This window comes from Helianthus annuus, chromosome 16 (assembly GCF_002127325.2).
Source record: "Helianthus annuus cultivar XRQ/B chromosome 16, HanXRQr2.0-SUNRISE, whole genome shotgun sequence".
NCBI classification, from domain to species: Eukaryota; Viridiplantae; Streptophyta; class Magnoliopsida; order Asterales; family Asteraceae; genus Helianthus; species Helianthus annuus.
The window spans coordinates 129,987,065-129,999,902 of record NC_035448.2 but is presented as its reverse complement, the minus strand read 5'-3'; the positions used below and the strand labels follow the sequence as shown (position 1 = coordinate 129,999,902).

General features: G+C 40.1%; 1 protein-coding gene across 1 annotated transcript; it reads right to left on the bottom strand.

Annotated features, from left to right (window-relative positions):
* Positions 1 to 7,011: 7,011 nt before the first annotated feature.
* LOC110904506 lies at positions 7,012 to 12,557 on the bottom strand. Its single transcript, XM_022150347.2, has 2 exons — positions 11,880 to 12,557; positions 7,012 to 10,573 (listed from the first exon to the last, which is right to left on the bottom strand). Exon 2 carries the CDS (start codon positions 10,568 to 10,570, stop codon positions 7,910 to 7,912), a length of 2,661 nt encoding a protein of 886 aa, XP_022006039.1. The 5' UTR covers positions 10,571 to 10,573; positions 11,880 to 12,557; the 3' UTR covers positions 7,012 to 7,909.
* Between the last annotated feature and the right edge of the window lie 281 nt (positions 12,558 to 12,838).

Genomic DNA, 12,838 nt, shown 5'->3' with positions numbered 1-12,838 from the left:
TCCACTCAGGCCCTCTAAGTGATGACATGATAAAAATCAGATTTTTAGCGTTTGATTGTGTATTTGTTGTATATATTTAAAAAGCATGAGCTAACTTGTCCTCTATTACTAATACATAATATCTTAATACAGAAAAAATATATATCTAATTCGTTTTAGAGTCCCTAGGATTGAGCACGCAAATCACCACCCTTCTAAAGCATCTGAACACTCGTATAGCATAAAGGACTTCACTTTAGACCATTTCAAACATGAAAAATGGAGAGAACGGTGACAGGATCTGTTGTTGAAATAAGGGCACCAAACATCAAACACTCAACCAATGGAAGCCTGTACATGAGGTACATTACACCACCAAGGTACCTGTAACATCACATGTGAAGCTGTCTGAATTTGTTGAGGCATTTAATAGAAAGATAAAAATGCCTCTCTTCTCTTAATACACACACATACACTGAAATTAATTTACTTGTAGAAGTAACACTCCCACTAAAAGACCTGTAAAAACTAAAGCAATAAATGTTCCCAAAATAATGTCACTATGGCTCCAAAGTTCAAAAAGAATGGTTTCTGAAGAAAAAAAACAACAGTTAACATCCGTAATATCATAACCAAATGTGATCAAGAGTGACGGTAACTTACAGGCGCTAAACTGAATCCTGATTGGGTACAAACAAATAGTCAAGAAAAACAATTGGGCAACACCTTCCACCAGATTAGTCAAAAAGAAATATAATAAGGAACAAAAAATGACTAAACAGACTGAGCAAGGATATAATATGATTGGAGGCAACAAAAAGAGGAAGAGGAACTCTTCATGAAAATTGAACCAGGCCCTACAGTAGAAAAATCAATTGCACCAGTTAGCGTTAGTATCTTCAATAAACTAGGGTTCATGAAGCTTAAAACCATAACTAAATTCATTCAACAACCTCATACTAGTTTCGGTGTTTGAAACATTCGCAAGTCCACTGACGATTAATCCTGCGAAAAAATAACGTTAACTCAAAAGTCAATAGATTACAACGCAGACTGAAACTATACTCAAAGTATGTAATAAATAAAATATAAAATGGCGAAACATCCAGAAAACGAAACGGAATCAACAAAACTGAATTACAGCAACAACAATTTACGAGAAAATTAGATCAAATGAGCATCGATTACCGATCAATAGAGTTGAACTTTTAAACAAAATTACTATGCAGACTAAAATTAGGGAGGAAGGGGCACTCAAGGGTACTACCCTAGCCTCGAATAATCCCGCATTGCCATATCAGTTCTACACCCAAGGTACACAAAACACTGGCGACACCTACCCACAAGTACCCTAGAACCATGGACCCCACTCTTTTACTCCACCCACCACTCACACAACCTTAAACACCCCAACCTCAAACCTTTACACTTTCTAGCGCGGGTAGGTAAACCGGTAACCGAAATTCGCATGGCCTACCCTAGGGGGTGGCAGCGGTGTTACCGTGCGGGTACCTTACCCGCATACTCCTACCTATGAAGTGCCCCAGCCACCCTTATACTCAAAGTGTGTAACAAATCACATCTAAAACAGTAAAACATGCAACGAAATTGAACTACATCAACAACAATTTACGAAAAACAGAAATCAAATGAGCATCAATTATCGATCAATGGAGTTCGAAATATAAATGAAATCATCATCATCACAGAGATTATTGTGCAGACTAAAAAGTATACTGTACAAAATCACATCTAAAATGTCGAAATATGCATAGAACGCAACGGAATCACCGAAACAGAAGTACATCACCAACAGTTTACTAAAAAAAATTGGATGAAAGAAGTATGAATGAATTAATTACCGATGAGTAAGGATGCGCTAGCTTCAGGAAGATAATAGAATCTGTGACGGCGTAAGACATGGCCAAGGATGAAGGAGAGGACGAGCATCATAATTTGAAGAAGAATGCCAACACCTGCCGCTTGTTGATCCTTACCTGGACTGGCGCCATGCGGATCTGCAGGAGATATTTGCAGCTCGTCCATGGCTACGACGGGATGCTTCACTTACCCTTCTCCTTTTGCTTGCTTGATTGATTGATACTTGATTGATTACTTGATCTTGATTTCGATTTCGGATTCGCACACAACAACGATACGATGGTTGATTTCGGATTCAGCCCTTGGGAAGAAGGAACTGACCCTCTTTATCTTCCCCAACTACATCGACGGATTTACATAAGTGGTCCTTGATGTTTGCTTAATGACAAGAATGTCCTGTTTTTTTAAATTTAATCCTTATGTTGATATTGTTAGTTTTCGTTAGTGCATTCCACGAACCAAATTAGGCCGAATTTTAAGGAATAAATTTAAAAATCGGCTTATATGTAGTTAGTTAGGTCCACTGGTAAAAGAGGCTTGTACTCCCTAGTGGAGATGTAGGTTCGATTCTCGCTTAGGACACTTTCGACCGACATCTGGGTGAAGGAACGAATCTGAGCTTTAATCCCAAGTTCGAACCTAATGGGGGTGAGGGTTTATGGATTTCATTCGGTTCCCGTGCATCAGGGGGTACGGTCTCACGACGGATGAGGAGTCGACCTTAGACATAGCCCCGAGAAGAGTGGGTTTACACATAAGATTCTTTGTCATTTGAAAAATAATTAGGTTTAAAAAAATGCCAATGGGCCCTAGCCCAATCAATATTGCAACTTGTTATTCGGTCTAGCAAGTTTGGAACTCGGGTTCCAATTCAGGAAAAAAACAGACACGAGTAACTAACCCATATACTTCCTATTGGGTCGGTTCCAGTATTTCATCGTTTTGGTACTTGATTTTTTTTCGGTCCGACCCTAATTATGCTCACCCATAAACCAAATTAATTTACTTGTAATCCAACTCCTAAATCCCAATCATTTAAGGTAGAGAAGAAAAAAGATAAAGTATTAATGTGTCTTTTGTAAATCGGTTTGGTACTCGGTTTTTTTCGATCCGACCCTAATTATGCTCACCCCTAAACACAAATTAATGTACTTGTAATCCAACTCCCAAATCCCAATCGTTTAATATGGAAAAAAAGATATTAATGTGTCTTTTATAAGTTTGTTGCTGTAAATTAGGGATTAAATAAGTTACAAATAAAAGTTAAAATACTATACAATAATGTTAATAGTGTACCTTGTAAAATCATGACAAATTTGTCTGACCCTTGAGCTTATGTGTCACACTGAAGAACTGTGGTTATGCATGTCCTTTTGTTTCTCGATTTGCCCATTCGCTTAAACACCATAATGCCCTATCATCGCGGCTACGAGGGAAATGATAATGAATTTCTACTAAACATGATGCATGTGTTGAGAGTCGGTAAGCACGTCTCTTTATACAAAACTATACCTATTATGAAATTAAATAAAGCAACTTAACCTTACAACATAACAAGCCATTCATAATGTGTATAACAAACCACTTCGATAAAGTGTCTTCAATGTATGTATAAACGCACGTCCTTTCAATTTCAAAAGATTCAAGTGTATATATCTTTAAGCAATCTGACTTGATTGCGAAAGCTAACACTCCCGATATATAGGTTATGGGCTCTCTAGATTCTATTTCTTTAGTGTTACCAAGGTTCACAATGTTGATTGCCAATTATAGCTCCAATACATCCTCTACCCAAAACCATAGACCTTAGCATATTATCCATGTAACATAAAATGATTGCTTGAGCATCAATCTTATCACAATTCTGATGAACAACATATAGGTTTCATTCACCATATCTTGGCATACCTCCACGTGTATAAGCCAAGGCTCCATTTACATAAGGAAACACTAACAACAAAGACCTCCTTTATTTCCTTGTGCCTTCATTTATTTTACCCCTTCATGGTCTAAATTCTAAGTCAATATCCCATCTCTAACCATTATGATCTTTTTGGCCTTATGTAAAATACTCTTTATCAACATTTTATGCAACTCAAACAGACGTTTCCATGCTCTTCGTATTGTACTTGATTACAAACTACCTATACCATTATTATAATTGATTGAGAAAGGCAAATGTCTTAATCTCGATACATGGTCACCCTTTCTTTTTTTATTAACATGGCAAAATTAATGAAATGCACAAAACGTTAGTAGCCTACTAGCCTTTTAGTCTTTTACTACTCTTTTCAACGTCCACTTAAAACACATAACCTGTGAATCATGTCAATACGCCAACATTCTTTATGCTTGATGTGCTGAAAGTGGGTCAAAATAAACTAACTAAAATACCCTAATTCTAGACTCTCTAAGCTTTAAATTTATAAACTAAGACTCGACCTAAACCCTAAACACACAATCGGCAAGTGTACCGATCGAATGTAGTAAAGCTAAAGTAAGTCCGAGTATCGAACCCACGAGACTCTATTGACTACGCTACGACTCTATCTAGACTCGGACTGACACGACATACTAATTTGTTTATTAATTTGGGGGGGGGGGGGTTTCTAAAAATCCTAAATAAAATAATAAAATAATACTAGCAAGCTAGACACGAACACAAGCAAAGGGTCTGATCAGTGAGAGTGAAGACTACCTAGGCTAGACGCAGGCTAAACTCGGAATGGATTCCTAAATGATAATGATGTGGTGTGAAACCGGGATCTTGAAATTCTCACCTCTAGGGAAATCTAAGGACCCCTAATCCCTCTCAAGAGCACACTAAGATTCCCTAGAGGTTGTTAAACTACCGGTTTTCTAGATTTCTTGTCCGTCCTCTAGTTTCTTGAAAGTGCTTATGTAAGACGCTCTACTTTGCCGCGCGAACGTCTAAAGCAACTATGGGTTTAATCTTGGTTTGATAGACAATGGGCAGTTAATTCCTTTTAACTACTCCTAGACCTACCAATATCCTCGAGCCTTTCCGCGACGAGTCTAGCAGCACACTTGATTTTAATTAATGACCGAATATTGTTCCTAAGGTTACTTACTAGATTTTCACCCTAAAGAATTAATGACCTATTATGTGATATAGACACTCACCTAAGTCAAAAACCCTAATTCAACTCTATTACGTGATAAAGACCGTCACCAAGAATTGAATGGAACAAATAAACAATAAGTAAGAAATCACAAGCACACAAACGCACCAAGATAAACTAACATAGTGTTTACAATGCAAGAAAAATCACAACCACATCAATAATCATATAAAAACCCAATCTTTGTCATGCCATAATCATCGCCTAGGTAGTTTATGAGTTTTAGCCAGAAAACATGGTCTTAAAAACAATTACACAAAGTCTAGAACAAGAATTCATCGATGTCAAACAATAAAAATAGATAACAAGAAAAACCAGGAAGTCAGAACCCGTTAATCCTTGATCTCTATGCTTCCACTTCGATCGAATTATTCCCCAGCCGTGTTCTCTTGCAAAAGGTACTCTCACAAACGTCCAGTCGATCCTCGTGCGGCTCTCCCTCCTTCTGCCGTCTCCAGTTGTCGTCAACAGTTAATGTCTTGTGCTTCTTTTTATTCGTCCACCAAAGTCCCCCAAATATTCTTTTCTGCTGGGCCATTCATGTCTCGCAATGGACCATCTTCACGAAGTTGGGCTTCTTTTTGCGATCACAAAATTGATGTTGGGCCAGGCATCATGTTATTGTAGAAATCCAATTCAAAGAAATAAAATAGATGGCAGTCAAACTCTTCAGATTCGGTCAACAAGGATTCTTTTATGATTGGAATTAATTTCATCTTTTCAGCATATTGCAAGAATAGCCCCTCATCTTTGGTAACCTATTTTTAAATAGCTTTCAACATTTTGCACTTTAGTCCCTTGAGTTTATAAAATAGAGATAAGTGGCCTCGACCCAATCACGAAAAATGGCGGCAATTTTAATTCAGTCTCTGGCATCCTACTCTGCCCAACTGGCTGGTCATTTTCATATTACTCGTTTTTGCTCCATTCGCACCAGGACCTGCCAAAACACAAAAGAATATAATATAATAATAAAAACTAACTAAAAAGAATAAATAACTATACAATAATTATACAATTTACACGGGACAAATATGTGTATTTTACCCCACATCAAATATCCCCACACTTAACCTTTTTTCGTCCTCGAAAAAGAATAATGCAAACGGAATCATAGTCAAGATAGTCGATCGGGACAAAAGCTTAGATTATTTTATTAAATCGATACTCGTGTTAGCCGCGATTGCAAGTATAATGATCCTCTTAAACCCAACCCGGTTTCAAGCCCTTATCATGCAATTTAGGTTCAAGTTCGGTCAATCCACCTAGGGTCTCACGCTACGAATTGCAAGTCCACCTACTCCCCCCTCAAGCTTATAGGACAAAAGGAACCACCACTGGGTTATTTCCTAACCGCCTTATACCAAGATCAAGAGAGTTTAAAATCAAATCTATTTTTCCATTTTTTTTTTCATTTTTTTTTCTTTTTTTTTTCATTTACGAGCGTAGACGTTGCTTTCCCTAATCCTAGAGGTATTCCGGCTGTAGAGTCGCTATCCCCAACCACAGATTACATAGGCCTCGGTACTTTTTATTTTGCAAGGTCGATTTCACACATTCTAGCGGTATTCCGGCTGTAGAGTCGCTATCCCCAACCACAGATTACATAGAATGGCTACTTTCATTTAGTTTCTAGCTCGCTTATTTATTTATTATTTTTTTCATGATCACAAACTCTAACGGTTTTAACTTATAACGGTGCCCCTTATGTTATTATTGACAGTTTCAATTTCCCCACTTTCCCTAGATGAGAACCCACTAGTAGACCGACATTTAGATGTATTAAGATCAAAGGAACCCAAAACCGAATCGAGCCTACCCGCATATCCCAAACTAGACACAAGCTCAATTAAATTATCTCATATTATTATTATTTGAACCCGAGCAAAAATCCAACTTTTCAATCATTTTCCATTTTTATTTTGCAAATTTCTTATTCCAAAAGACATTTTCTGATTTTTTTCATTTTTTTTTGGATTTTTTAATTTTTTTGTATTTTTCAAATTTTTTTTTATGACTCAAACTAACCTAAAAAGCAGTTACCCATCCCCACACTTGAGATTTGCATTGTCCCTAATGCAGAGACGGAAACTAAAAAAAAAATAAGAAAGAAATAAAATACAGAGAGAGTTGGAAAAGACTTAGCTGGTTAGGACAAAAGTCAGTGCCAGCTGTACAAGTCTTGAATCCAACGAACGATCGTATAGCATTTCCTTCACGATCGTTGCCTAGTCTGCTTGGGTTGTATCAATATGGCAGCTCCGAAATCACCCGAATGGAGATTGAGTACGGGTGGTACAATCCAAACCTGCACAAACAAAAACAAAGCAAACCCAAAGCAGTACCGACTCTAAAAAAAAACGACTCAAAAACTACTAAGACTCATTATACAAAAACTACAACTCGATACAAACTCTACAAAACCTCCCCACACTTGAATTTAATCAGGAGGCTTTTCCTTGACTTGAACCTGATCTAACCCATTTAATTCCACCCGTTTCTCATAAACATTTAAAAATTTTGTAGTGGAATTATAAAATGATTTTAGAATTTTTAACGGGTTAGAACACAAAAATTTGAACTTACCTGGCAAGAGCCACTGAAACACTATCCCAGGTGTCCTTCTCATAGCCTTCTCCCGTGGTTTTGAACTTTTTCTTGCTCGGGTGTCTTTTGAAAATAGATGTTTGCAACTAAAAGCGGAAAATGAATGAACCTGTGATGCTGCTCGGGTGTCGTTCTCGGCCACGCAAAGGTGATGCAACCTGCAAAACACTAGACAAAACACAAAACAGACACAAAAACACAAATAACGACACATGACGCGAAGACACCTAAACTAGCGACACGACACGGACAACGACTCACTATACAAACTCTACAACTAACCCCAACTGTCCACAAAATTACGGAGGATCAAATAGGCGGAGCTCACCTCCAAATCGACTCGTACGGGCCGTAGCACTACTATCGTTAAAAGCACCCGTAATATCCTTAGCTTCCACGTAGCTTCCCCAAACTCTCGACTCTCCACTCGGCGGTTCGAACCTTGATTCCAACCTAAACAATCTCTCCTCTATCCACTCTAATCGCCTATCGGGTGGGTCCCCACACTTGGGTTTTAGCACATTTTCTAAATTCGGACCACTCTCAACCTTACTACCCCCACTTGTGTCACTCTCTTCCACTACCAATACCGCATTGACTCGATCTCCCGACCCTCTCATCTTATTCACCTCAAAAACCACTGACTCGTCGCCCGCTCTAAGTGTAATTGTACCTAAGAAAACATCTATAAGCGCTTTGGCGGTATTCAAAAACGGGCGCCCAAAAATAAGTGGAACCTTCTCATCGGCCTCCATATCTAGCACTACGAAATCGGCCGGAAAGACAAACCTATCCACTTTCACCAACAAATTTTCTACGACCCCCCTAGGATACTTAACCGACTTATCCGCTAACGACAGGGTCATACGAGATGGCTTCAACTCACCAAGGCCTAGTTTTTCGTAAAATGAGTATGGCATTAAATTTATACTAGCGCCTAAGTCTGCCAATGCGTGGTTTTCCACGCCACTACCAAACAAACAAGGGATCGTAAATACGCCCGGATCGGTGAGTTTTTCGGGGAGTTTATTTAAAGTCACTGAAGAGCACTCTCCTCTCAATGGGCCACTAGAACTCTCACCTATCCTATCCTTACGCTTAAGGAAATCCTTAAGGAACTTGGCGTATTTCGGCATCGATCTCAATGCCTCTATGAACGGGAGGTTCACCTTCAGCTGGGTGAACATCTCAAGAAACTTCTCATACTCCCTAACATACGACTGCTGCCTAGCTCGGGCGGGAAATGGAAGACGAGAAATGTCAACCTCTCGCGGTGACCTAACCCTAACCGGCTGCTTTCCTACTCTCTTCTCTACGGGAGGCTCCTCGGCGTGTGCGGTACTTGCTGGGTCTAGCCTATGTTGCACCTTGCCTGGGGCCTCCAACTCAATCTCCTCATCGACCTCCTCATCACTCTCAACAGGAACACTCTCTCTCACAACCTCTCCTAGACTCACCCCACTACGGGTAGTAACAGCATTTACCGAATGATTCGCAGGATTCGGGAAAGTGTTCCCCGAAAACTGACCCGGTGGGTGCTCCTGTAACTGCTTAGCAAGCCCGCCCACTGACCTCTGGAGATCGAGGAGGGCGGCTTGCTGATTCTTGAACTGGAGCTCGTTGTTTTTGTTAATTTGCTCCTGATTTTTCATGAACGCCTCCTGCTGAGTCATAAACCTGGCGAACATCTCCTCTAGCCTACTCACACTACTCTCCGACGCTCCCCCACTCGCAGGCTGACCACCCGATCCTGACCCACTAAACTGCCCCGAATTAGAACTAGTATAAATACCCGGCCCTCTACTCTGATACTGACCAGATGGAAATCCAGGAGGATTCCCAGCCGAACGATAACCACTAGAATTATTGAAGGGACCCCTAGACTGGTCAGCTATGTACTCCACCTGCTCAAGAGTGAGAGTGGGACACTCTATAGTATCATGCCCTCCACGACAAACCTCACACCTATTAACCTTTTTCTGTATTTCACTCAACTCATGCCTCCACTCCTGCCTCAAACTCTCTTTCACTCTCTCGACTGCAGCAGCTACCGATGAATCCAAGCTAACTTGGTTTACCCCTCGACCGGCCGAGGTGGTATGAACAGGAATGGAAGTCCTGCTGGTAGCGCTGTAGTCCATCTCGGAGTGGGCAAAACTCTCAAATAAATCGTTACACTCTGCTACTGTTTTCTTACCCATAAGCTGACCTCCTGCCGAGGTATCGAAACGAGCCCTAATCTCAGGAGTAAGACCATTATAAAATTTTTCTACTAAAGCCCAATCAGATAACCCGTGCTGAGAGCAACGGGATAGCAGGGTCTGAAAACGCTCCCAAGCTAGATGATATGGCTCATCTGGCTCCATGCGAAAAGAATGAATCTGGTCACGAAGGCGAGACGCCTTTGCTGGCGGAAAATACTTGGCTAAGAATGCATCGCGGAGACGTGCCCAAGTAGTAAAAGTGCCAGCCAGCTGGGAATCGAACCACGCAGCCGCGCGTCCAGCGAGTGAGAATGGGAAAACCTGGAGGTATCTAGCATCAAGACTAACACCCTCAATGGAGAAGGTGCTGCAGAGACGAGTGATGCGATTGATATGCGCGGGGGCATCCTCGTCATCCCGACCGTGGAACTGGCATGAATTAGCAATGGCGGTCATAATGTATGATGGAATCTGCCAGGACCGATCGTTCGGGATATCCGGAAGGGTGATGGGGGAATTACCACCGGCGAAGCCGGTGGTGGCCTGCTGGTAAACGGTACGATTCGCCATAGCGGGAGGACTAGGCGAACGGGAACGGGATGGTGATGGGGATGGCTTGGGTGTGAAACCGAAAACGGGGGTGGACACAGAAAATGAAGTAGAGCTAGAAGCACGTACCTCAAACGTAGATGACGAGAAGGAAGACCTGAGTGCAAACGGCAACGGCGGCGGTCCCTGCGAGCGCGTATGGGGCATCCACTGCAAAAACCGAAAACAAACAAGTAAGAAGACTCTATAAACCGACTCGACTAACTATAAAAAGACACTAAAACACTTAGACACCTACGACTCAAACAAAGAAAACAAATAGCACGTGATATGTCAAGCAAGTCCAAACAAAGTAATCAGCGCAATCGCCAAGAGTCCCCGGCAACGGCGCCAAAAACTTGATGTGCTGAAAGTGGGTCAAAATAAACTAACTAAAATACCCTAATTCTAGACTCTCTAAGCTTTAAATTTATAAACTAAGACTCGACCTAAACCCTAAACACACAATCGGCAAGTGTACCGATCGAATGTAGTAAAGCTAAAGTAAGTCCGAGTATCGAACCCACGAGACTCTATTGACTACGCTACGACTCTATCTAGACTCGGACTGACACGACATACTAATTTGTTTATTAATTTGGGGGGGGGGGTTTCTAAAAATCCTAAATAAAATAATAAAATAATACTAGCAAGCTAGACACGAACACAAGCAAAGGGTCTGATCAGTGAGAGTGAAGACTACCTAGGCTAGACGCAGGCTAAACTCGGAATGGATTCCTAAATGATAATGATGTGGTGTGAAACCGGGATCTTGAAATTCTCACCTCTAGGGAAATCTAAGGACCCCTAATCCCTCTCAAGAGCACACTAAGATTCCCTAGAGGTTGTTAAACTACCGGTTTTCTAGATTTCTTGTCCGTCCTCTAGTTTCTTGAAAGTGCTTATGTAAGACGCTCTACTTTGCCGCGCGAACGTCTAAAGCAACTATGGGTTTAATCTTGGTTTGATAGACAATGGGCAGTTAATTCCTTTTAACTACTCCTAGACCTACCAATATCCTCGAGCCTTTCCGCGACGAGTCTAGCAGCACACTTGATTTTAATTAATGACCGAATATTGTTCCTAAGGTTACTTACTAGATTTTCACCCTAAAGAATTAATGACCTATTATGTGATATAGACACTCACCTAAGTCAAAAACCCTAATTCAACTCTATTACGTGATAAAGACCGTCACCAAGAATTGAATGGAACAAATAAACAATAAGTAAGAAATCACAAGCACACAAACGCACCAAGATAAACTAACATAGTGTTTACAATGCAAGAAAAATCACAACCACATCAATAATCATATAAAAACCCAATCTTTGTCATGCCATAATCATCGCCTAGGTAGTTTATGAGTTTTAGCCAGAAAACATGGTCTTAAAAACAATTACACAAAGTCTAGAACAAGAATTCATCGATGTCAAACAATAAAAATAGATAACAAGAAAAACCAGGAAGTCAGAACCCGTTAATCCTTGATCTCTATGCTTCCACTTCGATCGAATTATTCCCCAGCCGTGTTCTCTTGCAAAAGGTACTCTCACAAACGTCCAGTCGATCCTCGTGCGGCTCTCCCTCCTTCTGCCGTCTCCAGTTGTCGTCAACAGTTAATGTCTTGTGCTTCTTTTTATTCGTCCACCAAAGTCCCCCAAATATTCTTTTCTGCTGGGCCATTCATGTCTCGCAATGGACCATCTTCACGAAGTTGGGCTTCTTTTTGCGATCACAAAATTGATGTTGGGCCAGGCATCATGTTATTGTAGAAATCCAATTCAAAGAAATAAAATAGATGGCAGTCAAACTCTTCAGATTCGGTCAACAAGGATTCTTTTATGATTGGAATTAATTTCATCTTTTCAGCATATTGCAAGAATAGCCCCTCATCTTTGGTAACCTATTTTTAAATAGCTTTCAACATTTTGCACTTTAGTCCCTTGAGTTTATAAAATAGAGATAAGTGGCCTCGACCCAATCACAAAAAATGGCGGCAATTTTAATTCAGTCTCTGGCATCCTACTCTGCCCAACTGGCTGGTCATTTTCATATTACTCGTTTTTGCTCCATTCGCACCAGGACCTGCCAAAACACAAAAGAATATAATATAATAATAAAAACTAACTAAAAAGAATAAATAACTATACAATAATTATACAATTTACACGGGACAAATATGTGTATTTTACCCCACATCAATGCTAATTTTTAAATCACGTGACATGTAAGCATCTATAGTTGTAGATGTTACATTGTTTAAATAAAGTTTACCAATAGGTTGTTCAAGAACATTAGTTCCACATAACTTACCATTTCGATTATCGGCACAAAAGACATTTTTATTACTATTGCTATTGTTGTTTGTCATCTAAATAAATAACATTCCAGTTTTATTATTTTAGTCAACATATAAAGAAATTATTTAGGAAA

Coding starts and splice junctions, on each gene's coding strand:
- LOC110904506 (XM_022150347.2), bottom strand. CDS start 10,570: ATGCCCCATACGCGCTCGCAGGGACCGCCGCCGTTGCCGTTTGCACTC.